Source organism: Cavia porcellus, unplaced genomic scaffold, assembly GCF_034190915.1.
Source record: "Cavia porcellus strain 051 isolate PalLab524CR breed Dunkin Hartley unplaced genomic scaffold, mCavPor4.1 scaffold_2, whole genome shotgun sequence".
NCBI classification, from domain to species: Eukaryota; Metazoa; Chordata; class Mammalia; order Rodentia; family Caviidae; genus Cavia; species Cavia porcellus.
Genome location: NW_026947485.1, coordinates 3,094,434 through 3,112,809, shown reverse-complemented (window position 1 = coordinate 3,112,809; position 18,376 = coordinate 3,094,434). Strand labels below are relative to the sequence as shown.

The 18,376-nt window shown below is 45.2% G+C and overlaps 1 protein-coding gene and 1 long non-coding RNA gene across 8 annotated transcripts in view; one reads left to right on the top strand and one right to left on the bottom strand.

The window, feature by feature from the left end:
- The window catches only part of Sema3e (semaphorin 3E), a 259,856-nt gene extending 257,215 nt beyond the window's left edge, over positions 1-2,641 (bottom strand). For 2 of the 4 annotated variants that reach the window (XM_063237474.1, XM_063237470.1), the window contains exon 1: positions 2,440-2,639. In XM_063237474.1, the coding sequence (XP_063093544.1) occupies positions 2,440-2,554 (115 nt within the window). In that variant the 5' untranslated portion in view covers positions 2,555-2,639. Of the gene's footprint in view, positions 1-2,439 lie in introns of all 4 variants that reach the window. The other 2 variants (XM_063237468.1, XM_063237463.1) reach the window with 2 other exon arrangements.
- On the top strand, positions 2,080-8,493 carry LOC106027690 (uncharacterized). Of its 4 annotated transcripts, none has more exons than XR_010043593.1 (4): positions 2,080-2,424; positions 5,043-5,242; positions 5,329-6,022; positions 6,372-8,493. It is a non-coding gene; the product is annotated as an uncharacterized LOC106027690 (long non-coding RNA). The 4 variants fall into 4 exon arrangements; XR_010043594.1 differs by having other exon boundaries at positions 5,043-5,650; positions 5,843-6,022; XR_010043588.1 differs by having other exon boundaries at positions 5,043-6,022.
- Positions 8,494-18,376: the final 9,883 nt, after the last annotated feature.

Here is an 18,376-nt window from a genome sequence, read left to right as displayed (position 1 = left end):
ACGTGATGCATTTTCAACACTGAGGGGGGAGGAGACGTGTGATAAGCAGGAGAAGGAAGCTGGCATCACTCTGTAGCAGGTGGAGGGCGGTGGAAGGAGGTTAAAAGACGTCCGGTCTCCACGGCCTCTCCTCCTTGTCTTCCTCTCTTGCTCTGTCTTTTTTCCTTTTAACTGACATGGCTCCTTCCTCTCCAGCTCTAGTTAAGAATTTGTCCTTTCTGGAAGCAGCAGGAAATGAGAGAGAGAGAGAAAGGAGAATTGTGCCTGCAGCTTCCTGAACATATTTCTCTGCACATTAACCCAAAGTACGGCATCTAAACTTTCTCCTCCTTCTCAGGAAGAGATATTTCAGTTCTCAGACTCCACTTAGAAGTAGAGGACACCCTTTCTCCGGGGTACACCCAGGAGGCATCCTTAAGGAGCCTGGGGTTACCCCTAGGGTCTGGCGGACGGAGGGGCGCTAGCACCTGTACTCAGTGCCTCTCACTGGGAAAGACTCCTCATTCAACTGCATTTTAATGATCTAACTTCACCTAGTCATGAAAATTCTGACGTCATCCAAGACAGGGCAAGATGATTCTGAATACTGCCTGAGTCATGGCTTTTGAAGACCTCTGAAATGTCCCCCAAATCCAGGAGCAGAGAGGGGGAAGTGGGCTGCTCCAGAGGCTCTGGCTGGCCTGCATGCGCCTGGCTCACGCACACTGGGATTTCCTGTCCACTGAGGCACGGCACATGCAGCAGGTCTGGCTGCTGCAGGCTGCATCTCTCTGCTGTGATCTCTCACTTCGCCAGCTGACCTGCACGAGGAAGAGCTTCTTTGCAAGGAACTCTGTCGTCTTAGCATAGACGCACACTGGTGCATTTCCAGCCCGCTCTACCCAATCGGAAGCTTAGGAAGATGCAGTAGCAGCCCCATGGGCGTCAGTCTAGTGCACACACAGCGCCTGGTGGTCCTGCTCCCCCACGCACAACAAAACTCATGGCATCAGTGAGGGTGATTTCTGTCATTACAGACACGGGCCGAGGGGCCTACAAAGGCATTGTGGGCAGCGTTCACCTGAGTCAGAGTTCTGCCACACCACCAGGTGAGGAGTGGTTGTGGGAAGTGTCTGGTGTGCACCTGGGAAACACACGGGCCTGCAGCGCCTGACCACCAACCGCCTACCCAAGGAGAGGAGCTCAGGGTGGGCAGAGCTGGACCAGGTTCACCAATCTGGTGGCTGTGACACTTGCTTAGGTAAGAAAAACAATCAGTTTAGTGCATTTATTTCTTGAAGCCCTTTTTATCACAGCCCATCGCAATGTTTTTACATCTTGTTGTATCTGAACATACTTCTGAGAAATAAAGACTCTGCCACAGGGTGTGACGTCCTGCACCTTCCCGAGTCAAAATACCTAGGCTGCAGCTGGGTATCAGGTTTAAACACAAAGTCTACACCACTGTGCTTCCTAAGTGCACTGTTACCTACAGGACAGTGTCCCAAGGCATTTTCTAAACTACCAAAGTACTTCAGGCTTCAGCTACTCCAAAAATAACCCTTTCCAGTCAACATGACCTTTTCCATTGCGCAGTAAGAGGTAAGAAGATGAATCCTATCACATAAACCGGAGCCTCCCTATGTTCCACCTTTTGCTAAATATCCCCCCTATATTTAGAAACCACAAGCTTTGTTTTTCCATAGTAGGGAATAATATGAAGCTTACACAATGGGCACACGGGTCTTACGTAACCCTCATTACTGCGCCTGTTACCCCTCGATGCTTAGGAATAACAACACACTTCTTCCCGGAGTTTATTCCAAATTTCTTTTCCTCAGTGCCAGCACTGTCTCAGAGCCCAGGTTTTGTTTGTTGTTGGTTGACAGGGCAGTCATCAAACCTGTTCGCGATCGGCTTTTACCTGTCTGATCACAAAACCTACTTGATCATTTATTTATGAGTACGATATTGCTTTACAAGACATAATTGCTGAATAAAATATTTAAACACTCTGATAGCCCGTCATCAGCGCAGCACGATGAATCTGCGCTCGGAAATAGACTCTAGCGAATACTACAGCATTTATGTCAGTTTACAACGACCACCAGTCAACTCGGTTTATTCTGCCACCTATAGAAATAGCCTAGCAGTGAACTCGAGGGGAAGGTAAGGCGCAGGAGTCTCCTAACTGCTCGGCGGTGACTGTGATCACGGGCTGGGCACCGTTTCCCTCGAGGAGTTTGTGCTCTCCTCCCTCCCCATTACGGAAAACAAAACAAACAAAAACTCCCCAAACCCCGGCGCCCGGTCCCCGCCCGCGGACCCCTCTCCGCCGCGGACTTGGCACCGGCACCGGCACCGACACCGGCACCGGCACCGGCACCGGCACGGCAAGCGCGGGCGGGACCGGGTCGGCACCGGGCCGGCGGGCGCGGCGTCCAGGTGCGGGTCGCCTACCTCGGTGCGCCAGGCGCAGGCGGGGCCGCGGGGCGTCGGCGGCCGGGCCGGGGGCGCAGAGCCGCAGCAGCGGGGCGCAGAGCAGCAGGGCGGCGGCGCGCGCGGCGGGGCCCATGGCGCGCTCCACGCGGGACGGCTCCACGCGCGCTGCGCTGTGCGCCCGCCCGAGCCGCTGTCAGCGCGCAGGTCCCGGCCAGGTGTCAGCGCGGGGCGGCTGTGCGCGGAGCAGGGCCGGCGGGGGAGGAGCGCGGGGAGGGGAGGGGAGAGGGAGGGGGAGCAGGAGGGGGAGGGGAGAGCAGGAGGGGGAGCAGGGAGGGGGAGGGGAGAGCTGGAGGGGAGGGGGAGGGCAGCGGAGGGGAGGGCAGGGGCGGGGACCCGGCGAGGAGGAGCTCGGCCCGGGGCGCGCGGGCCCACGCGCGGGGTCGCACGCTCGCGCCAAGGGCCGAGCCCGACTCCACGCAACTTGGCCTGCGGGTGACTCCGCTCTGCGTGGCTGCACCGCGCATCCCCGGCCGCCCTCGCCTTCGGGTCGGGACTCAGTTTCCCTCTGCAGCCGGGGACGGCGCGGGCGGGGTCGGCGGCAGAGTCACCGACTCCGCCCCACGCCGGGGAGAAGCTGGAGGGCGCGGTGGGGGGCTCCCGCGGGGTGCGGAGGCCGGCGACCCAGCCGTTGGCAGGACCCCTCTCCGGGGAGCTGAGCTCAGCCAGGGGCTCCCCGCCTCGCCTGGGCTGGAATGGAAGAGAACCTTAGACCCCGAGGTGCTGGGTCTGGTACTGGGGGTGAAATGGTGCACGAACAGTGTGAACTGTGGTAATTTTTTTAATTCCACATTTTTAGTAGTGATGGCTGTGGACGCGTTTGGGGAATGATGTGCTTAAACCATGTGATTATAACAAAAATGATAACTCAGGTCAGCACAGTGCTTCACTCATCTACGAAGCCAAAAGTGAAGCCAGGCGTCCCCTACTTTTATCCAGTGGGACACGTCCTTATCCTAGCAGACTGTATTTAGCAAAATGTCAGTGTGGCTGGATACTATAAATAACTAGATGTGTGCGGGTCTACGGACTTTAACCGACTCTAAACATGATTTGCGCTTGAGCCACGCAGGTTCTTAAAACCTGGAATTGCGGTGCGCTCTGTAGGTGCCGGGGAGTTTGAAAGCCAGGCTGCTGAGCTGCAGACCTGACAGTGCTACACTGTCCCTGTGAAACGCTCCTGTACTTTCTTCCAGGACTGAAGTTAGGGTCAGGGTTAGGGTTAGGGTTACAAAGGACAGGGAGACGCTGATGTGCATTATCTCGTGGCAGGACCTGGGAGAAAAGTAAATGTGGTGCCTGTAACTTTTATTATAAACGCGGCCCCCATGCAAGTGCAAGTCCACGTAAGACTCCACAGATCATCCGGGCTTTATTGTGGAGTTGGGCGAGGAAGGCTTTGCACCATTTCATTGAGCCTCAGCTCCACCATTGCATGTGCACAGGGCGTGGCTGCGCCCTGAAAGCCGAGGCTTGCCTCCAGCTGTGTTACCCTTCAGGTTGGGTCAGGGCCATGCCTACGCACTGGATTCCTGGGGCCGCTCAAAACGTGCTTTGTGCATCCGTCAATCATCATTGCTGCTGTAAGCACCCTTTAACCTTCTGTGTGTCCGTCTACCTCTCTCTGTCCTAAAGAAAGCATGACAATGATGCCATAACGTAACTTTTAAAAAGCTGCACCTCTAGAACTATCCCTAGTTTAGCTTCCCTCGTGGGACCTGAGCCACCAGTTTTGGATAAAAGAAAGGTCTGTTTGATCAAATTTGTCATTCACATCATAAACTAAAACACGAAAACCCTCAGAAATAGGGTCACCGATAAGTTATTATCCAAATAAGATGGTTTTCTATAGAAAAAGAAGCTTTGTTGATACGTACAAACCAAAAATACTATAGATCAATTGGAACATCAGAATCACATGACTTGGAGGTTTGTAAACACCCTTGGAAACACAGAAATGGAAACACTTTTTTAAAAACACTAACTGCCACCAATAGTGAGTGAGGCGTTTTGGTGAGCTGAAAGGCCTTGGAATTGACAATGATATTCAGGGGTACCGTATTTGAGTTGAGAGGAACTAGGCTGCGTTTAGAACAGTACCAGACTCAGGTGAGAAGGGCATGCTGGTGAGGATGGGGTGCCTGCTGCTTGTCCTAGCCACAGGAGGAAAAACAGTCTCAGATGTGGTTTGTCATCCGGTGCGCCTCATACTTGAGTGGTGGGTTTTGTCACTGGTTCCCCAAACTTTAACAGCAGAAAAATGATCTCTCATGTGTTCTTCCGGAACAGTAGGTGGCCCCAGACCTTGTGTTCTTGACCAGGCGGACACTTGAAAAAAGAGTGGGTCCCTCTGTCCCCACGCGTGTTCCCAGTTTGCCCAGTGTTACACACTGACAAACACTTGAATTTTACAAGAGATTCTTTAGGGTCAGAGTCACCCAGCCGTCAGGTATTTGCTTGCTGTGTTAATTATTTTCATTCTAATAACATAATAAACTTCGACTTAAATCTGTATAAAATGAATCATTATATTAAAGACTTGAGGTGCCACTGATTCTTTTCAGATACAGGCAAAACCAAAAAGAACTGTGAATGTTTGCCTCTGGGCCACCTGCAGTGATCTCGCACCCTTTGGAGACTGCCCCTCCGAGCCCTGGGAAACACTCCACCCTTCTGGACACATGTGAGATGCAGCCTGCCCTTGGGCAGCAGCGTGTGAAGCCGTTCTGCGGTCCTTCTGGCTCAGCTGTTCTTCACGTGTCCTGTGAGCGGAAGTAACATGTCACATCTGAGCTGAGGTGGGGCAGGGGCTCTCCGAAGACATTTTTCTTTCTTGTGTTCTTTCTTTAGCAGAAGAGGAGCACTTAACACTGAAATGGGGGGCAGCCTCTGAAGAAGACTGAAGCATTTTGGGTCACTGAACAACCACCCCAGGAATAGCGTCTCATAAAGTTTCCCAGAGCCTTACAAACTTTACATGAGCCCGAACCACAGGGGTTCTGTTAAGCCACTTGGGTGGCTTGTTTGTTTGTTTTTGTTTGCTTGCTTTCCTTAACTTGCCTGGGGACTCACACTCTTAGACAGACATAGAATGTTCCAAAGTCACTGATGCTGTGACTTTCTGTCCACCACGGAAGGACTCCTTCCAGCGGGAGTCGGTGACGCTGCCAAGGTGAGACATGGGCACTGGGGACTAGGGGCCGAAGACAGACACGGCCTTAGCCTTTCCAAGTGAGCACTACACACAAAAAGGTATCTCATGAATATTATTTTTAAGCAAACACCATAGGACTTTAGCATGTTATGGTTAGAACCATTCACAAACCAAAGTATCAAAATAGCAACAACGCTGAATCTTTTTTAGAGCCAAAGATAAAATTTCTCTATGGTAGCCGTGGAATTTCAGCCCCTCTAATCCGTCCTCTCCTACTGCGAGCCCTGCTATTCCAGGGATGTCCAGTCCGGAGCTGCTCAAGTGCCCCGTGCAGCTGCTGCAGCAGTGCTGCTGCCGATCCTTGCATGAGCATCCAGTCCACATGCTCAGGTAACAAAGCAGGAGTTTCTCACGTTCAGTGTCCCAGGGAGGGGGCAGCAAAGAGATAACTGAATTACCCCTGGTTCTGAGGCTGTAGGCAACATTCCCAGGAAAGAGCATCCTGTCACTGGGTGCCACCAGGCTGCAACCCAGCCACCTGGCTTGCAGGTTCATTTGGCATCCTCTGATGTCATCAAGAGGACCCCCAAACCCTACACTGACCACAGATCCCCAGGTGGACCAGCTACTCTAAAAGACAAGGAAGATCCATAGTGTCTAAGCAAAGTCGCTCCTCATAAAATTTTCAAATTCTTCGTGTCTGTGTTTGACTTATACTAGGTTTATTCTCATCTTTTAGGTGCCTGATAAGAAAGCGAAGCCTTTGACCGAGACACTGGCTTTAATGGACTTTAATCAGAGAGCGATTACGCTCCTCATCCTCTTCCGGTGATAAAATGGAATTAGTGTGCGTGTCTCTAATTCTGCAAATTCTTTAATCTTCAGGTCCTGGACTGTTTCATTGTACTCTTCTTTATGGGGTATAGAGAATTCCTAAAAATGGCAGCATTCCAAACTTAAAAACATCTAAAAGGCACTTCCATAATATATTGAGACTTAGTGGCTTATATGACTGTTAAAAGAGTGTAAGTTGTTGGGGGTGATTGTCTTCCAGTTCAGTTGCTAGTTGTTTAGTTTTGAGAAAGGAAGCAATGAAGGAAGTTAAGGAAGCAAGGAAAGGAAAGGGAGGGATGAAGGAAGAGATAATTCCATTAATTACTTTATGAACTTATTTTCAGTCTTGAAGCTTTCACTTTCCTATAATCTCCATTCTACTTCCACTGCAGGCACTAGGGGTTTCCCCGGTAAATTCGTATTGAGAGTACAAGGCACTCTAGGTCCTTAGAGGGTGAAACAGTTCCCTGCCAGGAATCAGTTGGGTCACTGCTTCGGTTACCCACTGAGTCCTGACGGGGTGCAAATGGCCCGTGTGTGCAGAGCCCATCCTGGAAGGTGAAGAGGAAGGGACAGACAAAGCCAAGGCAATTACCGCTGCTCAGCTGGACGGAAACCAAGCACCAGGCAGGTGTTTGCTTAGGTTTCTGTGCCTCTGATTGCTGTGCAGTTGGCAAACACATGTGAAATGCTACACATCGCTCGCCCACCATCACCCCTTTCCTGTTATATGGAAACAAACACGAACTTTACAGTTGCGAAGAACGCAATAGAAAATCAGAATATTTAAGATAAGTCATATTTTGGCTTTGAAAGTGAATTTTCAAAGACTTAAAAGGCTCATAACGACCCAGGAAACAACCCGGCAGACACCCTCTTCCTCGGCCTTCCCTCCTCCTCCACCCTCCCAGCAGCCCTCCACCGCAGAGAAAGCACGAGGTCTGGACACAGAAAGTGAGGCTGAGCCCAGTGCTGAGATCCTGGAGATGAAGCAGGACAGCTGGACTCACCATTTCATGTCACTTTTTTCTTAGCTTATTAAAATGTGCACAGACGATTTGTCTGAATTATAATACATGAGCCAGATTTTACACAAGGGAGGACTCCGGGGGTAGCGTTTTTGCTTGACTCTGCTGTTCTGTTGAGACTGCTTCTGAGGGGCACTGTGAGGGCTGTCCTGCCTCAGCAGGGCGCTGGACCTGAGGCCAGTGCATAACACGAGCCCCATGTGGAGGCCGGCACTGGTACTACATGTCCACTGTTCAGGCAGCTGCAGTTGCAAAACTATTTGTGTTCACAATTTGTTTCCAGTGAGCGAGGAGATGAAGGCTGGGCCAGCTCTGGGCAGTGCAAATGTTCAAACGCAGCCACTTTTCATGCTGAACAGCTTGGGTCCTGCTGCTTGGAGGAAGGGTTTAGTATTTTCATAGATTATTTAAAATCTACGACATTAAAATCTTGGTCCTGGATATACTTACCAAATCCTTTAAAATTTTGAAAAGATGGCCATAAATGTTCAGAAACAGAAATGACAAATATGAAAATATATCTTGTAAAGATGTGTTGATTAGAATTTAATAAAACCACTTGAAAATTCGATAGTCTGCTTTTAATCAGGCTGGATTCCTAACGCCGATCTCATAAGCAAAGCATCTCTCACATGACTAATACCATGGGACAATGATATAATTGTTACATACCTTTTTATATAACCGTGTTTATAATAGGAAATAAATAATGCAAAACTATGAAGAGAACTTATCAAGTAGTCTAGTGCCAACCTCACCCCACCTGCTTGCCAAATGATAAAAACAAAATAAGACAGTATCTTTCTCGGAGATCTAAACAGAAAGAATATTTTCAGCCTAGAGTTTTACTCTGTATTACAAAAGGCTAAGAATCACGATGGTTGCTGAGATACTATCATGGATGTACATAGAACTATGTAAAAGATTAACTATGGGGATTTCAGTACATTGTTTGATGATCGGAATGTAGATCACTTGTGAATGTAAAAGAAGATATAAAGTGGAATTTCAATAAAAATTCTGAGTGAATCTTTTGTTTTTTTAATCTTTGTGACACAGAGTTTCACTAAAAAGTTCAAGCTGGCCTCAGACTTACAGTGCTTCTCCTGTGCAGGCCTCTCAAGTGCTGGGATTATAGGGGTGCACCACCATGCCCAGCCTTACTGAGTAAAATTTTAGCAGTTAAATAAGAAAAAACTAAGTAGTGCAGTGTGCTGCTGCTGTGAACTTGGTAAACTTTAGACAACCTGAAATGCAGGAAGCAACAATGTGCTTTACAAATAAGGGTGAAAATCAAATTCATTATTTCCCAAATAAGGTGAGTTTTAAAAATAAAAGTCTAGTTTATCGATTATTTTCAATGAGGTAAGTTGTATAACATTGAAAACATGACATACCATGTTTTCTGGTAACAAAGAATTTATGACAAAAAAAAATTCCCAGGCATGGTTGCACAGGTCTATAATCCCAGCATTTGGGAGGTTGAGGCAGAAAGATCGTTGCAACTTTGAGACCAGCCTGGGCTATCAAGTGAGCTCAAGGCCAGCCTGAACTGCATGGAGAGACCCTGTCTTAAAAAGACAAAAAAAAAAAAAAGCAAATTTGCTTAAATTGTCAGAGTTGTTCCTTCTTTTTACAAACTACAATATTAACCTTCACATAGATATAAATCAAATATAAAACTCTGCCATTCTAAAGGAACAGTCAAATTACTTTAAGTATTTCTCCCATAATTTTCCCCATTATTTAGAGTATAGTTCATTGCATTGATTGAGTTCTTTTCTCCAGGATCAAATAATCCCTAACCTCACTCATAGAGATGAGTAACTTTCTCATCTTAAAAATAAGTCTTTCTCTGAATACACTGTGCTGTAGCCAGCGGCCATCTCTGAGCTGCGATTTTCAGGTAAAATGGTTTAAACCATTGTCTGCGCCCGGCCGGTCTGCATTTGTTCGCCTCTGCCCTTCTCACGCCACTCATCAGTTACAAGTGCTAGGAAAACCCGGCTGACAGCGACTTGAGTAGGATCACCTGACTCCGGAAAACAGTCTGGGTGAGGCGCAGGGCGCCCGGGGCAGAGCAGGCTCTCGCCGAGGTGACATTCTCTCACCTGGGCCATCCAGCCTCAGCGCAAGACCTCGGTCTCTCATCCCAGCTCCAACATCACTTCCTCTGCAAGCAGTACTAACCAGGGGGCCATGAACAAGGCTGCTCCTTCCTGGGAACCCTCCTATACCTGACCTGTGTGTGTGTGTGTGTGTGTGTGTGTGTGTGTGTGTGTGTGTGAGTGTGGCACTGGGGTTTAGACTCAGGGCCTTCACACACTCTTTTGTTATTTTGAGGTAATGTCTCCGGAAGCTGCTAGTTGCCCACACTGGGCTAGAACCTGCCATCCTCCTGCCTCAGGCTCCCCAGAGTGCTGGGATGATGAGCATCTGCTCCCAAGTCCAGCTCTGAGCTCTTTAATTTTCGAGTGTTGTGGGATTTAAACCTATGATCTCACTATGTCCACCGCTTTCGGTGGGTTTGTAATGTATCTCATTGGCCACCTTGAATTACTTTTCCTAGAACTCCCTTTCCTCTCTGTTCCTCCCTTTCCTCTCCGAGTGGAAGAGCGGCTCTGGCATACCTGGCCAGCGAAGGGAAGCAGCAATGATTTTGCAACACACGGCTGCTTATGTTTGGTTTGCGTGGCAGCTGCCAGGCCGAGATTGCTCCATCTTTCGCGGATTGCCCTGCGGCAGTCCACAGCCCGGGCCAGGTGAGTACCTTAGCTCCGGCCCAGGGGCTCTGGCTGCTGCCCAACACCCATGTCACCAATGGCAGAGGCCGCCAGAGCCCAGGGGAGGGCCTCCGTCTCTCTCTGTCCCCTTCTCATCCATGCTTGTGGGCTCCAGTGTGTTCTTCCTCCCCCCACTTTCCACCTGTCTTTCCCTCTGACTGTCTGCCCCGTGTCCCTCAAATCCATCACCAGTCAGAAAGACTTAGACCTCCTGAACCAGCTTCCACAGGTGCTGAGGTCAAGCCCCACAACAAACCCACAATTATCTCCGAGACGGCCTCCTGCTTCTCCGCTGCACCTTCTCAGATCCCGCCCAGGGACACAGTGTTTCATGACGCCTAACTGCTGAGCACCCAGACTTCCATCAGCACTCACAGTCACAAGGCACCTCCACGAGTTCCAGACCAGTGGATCCGACGGCCTGCTCCTCTCCATGGGATCAGCAGCTTCCCCTCCGCACGGTAGAAACAGCATGGCTGAGACATCCTATCGCAGGAGACAAAAGGGTTGAGGTCCTTCTGTAAGAGCTGCCTGCTCCACATCAGAGGGAAGGGAAGCCAGGTCCCCGCAGCAGGCAATGAAATCCTGCTTGATCCAGGCTCCCGGGGCTGAGGGCTGTCTGGCCCACTCCCTCACCCAGGGAGTCACCCCAAGCGTTTCCACGAGTGCCTCCGCTCAGCCACGCACCTGCCAAACTCATGGGCTTTTCCTGGGCTCCATCTTCTACCAGCAGGGACTCAGGGAACAGTCCAGGGCTCACATCCTCGAAGAGCTTCTTATTAGGAGTCAGAAAGCTAAAAAGACGCAGTTACTAAGAGATAACAGTAACTATAATTAAGTATACTTATAGTATGGAAGATAAATGAATAGTAATGTGTTACACTTCACCTGTCTACAAATATCTATAGTGACACTGTGACCTGGAAAAAGAGAAAACATTTTCAGACCAATATTTTCTTTCTTTCTTTTTTTTTTTTTTTTTTTTGGTACCAGCGATCAAACTCATGATCTCATGCTTGCCAGGCAGGCACTTGAACTGCTGAGCTAAATCCGTGGCCCCACAGGTAAATATCTAAAATAAAGGGCTTTTGTTTGCTTTCTTGTTGTTTTTCAGTTTTTTAATTTTTTAAATGTTTTCTTAAAAATAAAAGACAGAATGAAACAAAAAACTAATAAAAGAAATAATAAAGATCAAACAACATAATTCCTTATCAAACTATGAAGATCATTTTTCATATAGATTACCATTTTGATTCTTACATTTCTATAAAAATAAAAAAGACTCAGAAAGGTCTAAACAACTTTGATAAAAGAACAAAATCAGAGCTCCACCCTACACCAATCATGAACAAATGGCATTATACCAAGACAGACAAACACCAAGGTACCAAGATGAAGTCCCAATACAGACATCTGGCAAAGATGCAAAAGCAGTTAAGTGGAGGAAGGGTTGCACCCACAATAACTGTACTGCAACAACTGGATGTCCACATACAAAAACCCCAAACCTTATGGCACATCAAACATTTCTTAAGACATCCAAAAGTCAACTCAAAATGGCTCACAGTGGGTTTAGTTAAAGTGAAGGAAGGTATTGCGTAAGTCATTGCTTGGCTGAAGTCATTCTTTCTGGGACAAAGTACATGGTTTTTTCCTTATCAAACTAATGAAACAGTGCCATGATTATGAATGCATTGCATATTTCCTTCACTAATAAGTATATTTTGAGGTGCATCCACTTACCTATAAAAATGTCCAGTTTGTCATTCTTTATGGTCGAATAGTATTCCATTATATACAAATACTACATCTTTTTAAATTATTCTTCAGTTGACGGACATTTAGGTTGTTTCTAAGATCTGGCTATTATAAACTGGCTGCTATAAACATGGGCGCACATATATCACTGTGGTATGATGTTTTTAAATCTTTTGGGAAGATATCCAGAAGGGGAATAGCTGGGTCAAAAGAGACCTCCAACCCTAGTTTTTTGAGGAGTCTCCACACTGATTTCCACAGTGGTTGCATCCTACCAACAGGGGAGAAGGAGTCCATTTTCCCCACAGCTCCTCCGGTGTTTGTTATTGGTTGATTTCTTAATATCAGCCATTCTGTCTGGGGTGAGGTGAAATCCCAGTGTTGTTTTAATTTGCATCTCTAGAATGGCTAGTACTGATGAATGTTGTTTTTCATTTTGAGGTATAAACAAATCTGAGGGAAGATGGATATATTCACTGTCTTGATTATAAGAATGGTTTATGAATATACTGATGTGTAAATATTTATCAAATTACATATATTAAAAATGGATGATCTTGAAGCTTTCATAGGCAAACAGAGACAACTTGAGGCTATCCTCATTAGTGAAATAAATAAGAATCATATTTATAAATATCACATTGTGTCTCTCGTATAAAAAGTAATAAAAAATGTAGGAGTAATAAAACCTCAAATGTGTATTTGCTATTGTAAAAAACAGAGGAAAAGAAAGTGCTCTAAAGGACATAACTGCATGTATGTTTAAGTGTGTCGGATTCATAACTATAGTACTAAGTTTTTGTTGGATAGTTGAACAGAACTGTTTGCAGTGTCGCTATTTGAATGTCCACATTGTATGTTTCACTTTTGTAACCTGAACACCTATTTGTAAGAGGACAATATGTAATCATCAACTAGATATTTCTTATTTTTTTTAAAATTATGTATTATTTCCACCCTTTTTCTGTATTTTTCTTTAAATAAAAAATTAAAAATATATATTATTGCAATGCAGTTATACTTCAATAAAAATTACAACTGATAATTAAAACATTAGGTCTAACCTTTTGAACTTAGAGTTTATTTATTTGTTTATTTATTTTTGTTTTTCACCATGGGTCAAACTCACGTCATGCTTGCCAAGAAGGTACTTATGCTGCTGAGCTAAATCTCTGGTCTAGCCTTTTTCTTTCTTTTTTTTTTTTTTTAGTCTTTTTTAAAAATAGCATTAACATTAAAAAAATAGCATTAACATTGGCCTCATTATAGAGAAATTTTGAATAGAAATCCATATCAAATCATATTCTTCTCCAACACTTGACTTTACCACAACTTACTACATGCTTCCTCTTAGAAGAAGAAAATCCAAAGCAAAAAGTGTCAAGAACAGACTCTGGTACATTACAGATTTCATCTTTAACATCAATATGTATGTTATGTTCCATCAAAAAAAATTCTATGGTTTCCAAAACCTTGAGTGGATATCAAAAGTCTGCTCTTTTGACTTAAAGGGGTTAATTTTTATAGGTGATATTCCTATCATCTCATTTATTCTTACAACTGCAGTTAAATTGTCTTTCTTCAAACTAGGATTAAGTCTCCACGACTCACTTCTGTCTTTCATAGTTAGACTATGGCTATGTGCAGCCGAGATTTTGTGTGACCCAGTAGCTTCCATTTTCATAAATAAACGTCAATGTCCAGCAAAACCGTGTGTAATTGTATCTTAAAGGCTATTTGTTTATTTAGGCACGAAAGGATTTTTATTAAATTACGTGTCATCTATGAGGTGACTCTCACGCCATAGACCCCAAGTAGAGCTTTACCATAAAGATCATGTGATGATCCACAGACTTTCATACAAATGCACTGTCCTCTACAAACTCTGAAAATCTGAAGAAAACTCTAACGGTATTTATAATATGTTAGAGGACAATTATGTTCAATTAAATAAAATAATTTCATTTTTGGAATTTAGACAACTTAAACAGTTTAATAATTAAGTAATGTACCACTTTTCAGCTTTGTTTATGCTTCTAATAAATTATGCTTCTAATTGTAAGAAATGTATTAATCTCGACTTTTCACTCATAATAGGTAAAGTCAAAATTGCAAATGGTTTGCGGGGCTTGGTGGTGCATGCCTGTAATCCCAGCACTAGAGAGGCTGAGACAGGAGGGTCCTTGCAACTTCAAGACGAGCCTGGCCCACAAAGTGAGCTCAAGGCTAGCCTGAACCACACAGAGAGACCCTGTCTCAAAAAGATTAAAAAAAAAAAAAAATGCAAACGGTACAATTTTTTGCAAAAAGCTAACATGATTACAAGATTCATTTCACTGGTTTTGTACTTGATATTTCATCCCTCATCATGCTTCAATAAACATGTTTACTTCTAGACAGGATAATACTGTTCACATTGTTTTCATTTTCTGTCATGTGTTATGTAAAGCTTTGTAGCTGGGCATGGTCGTGGCACATCTGTAATGCCAGCATTTGGGAAGCTGAGGCAGGAGGATTATTCTGAGTCCAAGATCAACTAGAGCTACATAGCGAATTCAAGGTCAGTCTGCCCTACAAAGGGAGACCTTGTCTCCAAACATAAAAAAATAAAGAACTTTCTAAACACCCATTAGCTTTGCAATGAGAAATGTGTCCCTGTCCCCACCTGACCAGGGCTGATTCTTCAGCAGACACCTGATTCACCCTGGGCTCTGTAATTACACACATCTAACTGCCCGCCGGGTAGGCATGCTGAATGAGTCATCCCTGCTCATCCTCCTGGGCTTTTTTCTGGCCTTTTAAAGCATCAAAGCCTAATAAAATGCGACACATCTTTATGTTACACTCAGCATGTCATTTAAAATTGTCTCTGAGCCCATTTTACAGCTTGAGGAAAGCTTTTGAAAAAATATTGGATGATAATGTTAGAATGTAAAATTGTATAATAGTAATGTTTGTGTGTATATAAAACATGCTGCGGGATAGAGACTTAAAGTGTGTATCTCTATGTAAATTAGGTCTCACTTATATTTTTAAGTATTCTTTATAATCAGCATGAAGGAAGGAAATTTTCTTTCCCTTACATGTTTTGTTTTTATTGTCATTAGCATGGCTGTCAGGTGCTCAGACTGGGTCCCTTCTGTTTGCAGTCTTGTGTTTGGCATGTGAAACATTCTATTCCCCACACAGATCATCACTTTATGTAGGCTTGTTGTGTTCAGAGAACCTTAAACCACAGCACACAAAGCAAACCTGGCAGCCCTCAGGGAGCTGAACGTTTTCACATATTTAAATAGTGGACAGGAATTGAAAGAATAGTATTTTCGGGTGACATGAAAATTGATTACTGTGCTCATACATAGTCCTGTTGAAACACAAACACATCTATTGGCTTCATGTTATCTATAATTGCTTTTGTGCAGCAGCCACAGGGGCACAGTGCAAACAAAAATTGAAAAGCTTTCAAAGTCTGAAATATTTACCGTTGGGCTATTTACAGAAAATGTGCTCACTTCGTCACAGTCTTTGCTTCTGCAATTACACTTGCACACAAGTCCTTAGAGGAAACACAGTCAGATTTCGGTGCTGGGACCTGAAAGTGTTCCCGTGGTGGGTGAGGCCCACGCTGGGTCTCCCCCAGCAGCTCTCAAGGTGGCAGCGCGTGGAGAGCTCAGGGCCCTAATAACCTGTCATTCCCAGAAGGCCCATCAGAGAGAGACAGAGGGTGGGAGAGTTCAGGTCATCCTTTTACTGAAAATCAGTAAAAATCTCTCAGAACAGATGAAAAGCAGGAAAAAATAGCGAATAAAAGAAATGGTTACAGATCACTGACCTCCAGGAAACTCTGAGGGGAAATTTGCTAGCAGCCCTGCGTGGGAACATTTCCAGCACCCTGACACATACTGTACTGTATTTCTAACGCAGTAATGAAAGGATGAACATGGCATGTTTCTAAAAACGTTAACCATGCCATTCTAACGTGTCAGTAATAAATGTACACACGAGACCCGAGCTGATTGTTAGACTACTGACTTCTTTTCCTTTCCTCAGACTTTTTTCTGGGAGGCAGCAGTGGTTCTCCCCATTGCAGTGGGCGTGATCTTAGGCCCCTGCAGGTTCTGGGCGGTGGTTCTCACAGTGAGACCCGCAGGGAATGGGCTGTTGTGCTGGAAAACCCTTCTGGGGAGGAGCCCAGGAGCTGCTCTGCTCGATTCTCCACACTTCCTAAATTGCTTTGTCCCCCTAGGCTAGATGGTGAGGATGTGTTCCCGGTGACTTCTCCCTGGGCGGTCCCTTGTGCTCTTAGGATTTAGCAAAACCAGGGAAAGAGGAAGCTACTTTGATAGTAGCTTCTCTTCAGGGTTTAAAAGAAATATTCTACTACTATTAAAATATTCTGGTTGCTTCTTGGGAAAGAGAACAGTCAGTGCATTCCAGGAGAGACCTTGAACCCGGGGACCGTGCAAGCTTGCAGTGTTTGAAGATAACGAAAGCAAAGAAATGAGACACAAATAAATGTATAGTTTGACTTACACAAAATTTGCATGCCTGGAAAAGCTAGCATACTTAAAAACATGCAAAATGACTTTTATAGGTAAAATAGATTCTAGATTCAGATTAGTTATAATCTGTTGAAGTACAGTACAGGAAAATTAAGCAAAATGATTCAAAGTTATGTAAGACATTTTTTCTTGTATCAAGTTACCCTTTTATTTTAGAAGGCTACCATTCCTGGCCTTCAGCCACTAATTACAAAGATGTCCCATAAAGCCCAAGAGACCCCTTGTGACACAAAACTCATTAAGAACCTACAGTATGGCTCAAAAACTCAGAATCAAGAACGATGAAAATCAAGGTTTCCTCACCTCAGTACTTATGACAGGAACTTCACCCATGCCTACGTAAGTTACGCATCCTTTAAAAGCAGTTCCACAGGCACAGGGCTATACGATCAGATCTACTGAATGTATGGACCGAGCTCTCTGTGGCTTAATTTCAGTTTTGGTAGCTGTTGGCTGAGTCTTGTAGGCTTGGTTTATGGCTAATTCACTTACTCATTCAACATCTATGAAGCATATTTCTGTTCCTAGCACAGTGACTAGCATATCCTTATTTTGTCTCAGCCTTTAAATCAATTAATTACTTGATTATGTTATGTAGGAAGGTAAAATTGGGCTCCTTTTTAACTGCTGAATATGTTCTAAATCTCTAACTTCACAGACATTATTTTCAATTTATTTCTACTAGCTCTATGAAGATTATACATTTCATGCATTCTAATCCTTATTCAGACACAAGAACACTATCCAACTAGAGTTGGTATTTGGTCTTATTGCTTTACATTGTAAGTAGATTTTTGTGAAGATCTGGTTTAAATTTCTACTAAACATGTGACACCTGAGTAGGTAGCATAAGAAACCGATTACACTGCTTTCCTTCATAAAATATTGTATTTTCTGGGAAAAAAGCCAGAGTCTGATCTAACTCATCTCTAGTCTTTTGATTACTTAACCACATATTGGCTTGCAAAAGTCTTCTGCAAACATTAATAAATAACTTGATTTCCATTTAAATATATTTAGACTCTAACAATCCTACCCAAGTATCTGTAAAAGTGACAAGGGTTTCAATTCTTTTTCCTCCTAACCTCTACAATGTGCTGAAAGTCCTTTGAAAGTTCCCATCCTTACTGAGTCCATTTTCTCTTTTCCGTTCCCTTCACAGTAGGACACACTGTTAGGTCAAAAGAGCCCGTGTGCAAAGGTGCTTTCTAAATGGAGAGTTAGAGGAAAAGGTTCCTACTTTGGGTAACTTAGGAAAGAGCTTCCAGGATGATTCATAAGTCTAAAAACAGGACACAATCCCACTTTACTTTTCTAAGGCAGCAGTCACTTCTGCAGTGGCAAAAGCCCCTAAAACACACTTGAGACCACGCAAACTTCCCGAGCTCTGGAGACAAAACAGCCGGAGAAGTTCAGAGCTGACTCAGCCTGCGCCACAGACCTGCACCGCACCAAGTGGGAACTGCAGACCTGAGCCCCACTGCGGGCCTGCACAGGGACCCCCAGGGTCTCAGGGTTGGCCTCTGGGTCCCGGAGTACTTTCGGCACTTCTGTATTTCCCTACGGTGCCCACCATTTTTAGCAGAATGCACGGGGACTTCATTCACATACCAGATGAGTAGTGGTGGGTGTGAGGACTTTGCAGAATAAATTAAGATGTGCCCAGCCCACCCTGCACGACAGTCCCAGAGGAAGCACCAGTCCACCCAGGGCTACGCTGTTTCTTCAGTGCAGGAAGACTAATGAGAGAGAGCAGACAAGACCTGTGGTACATTTCTC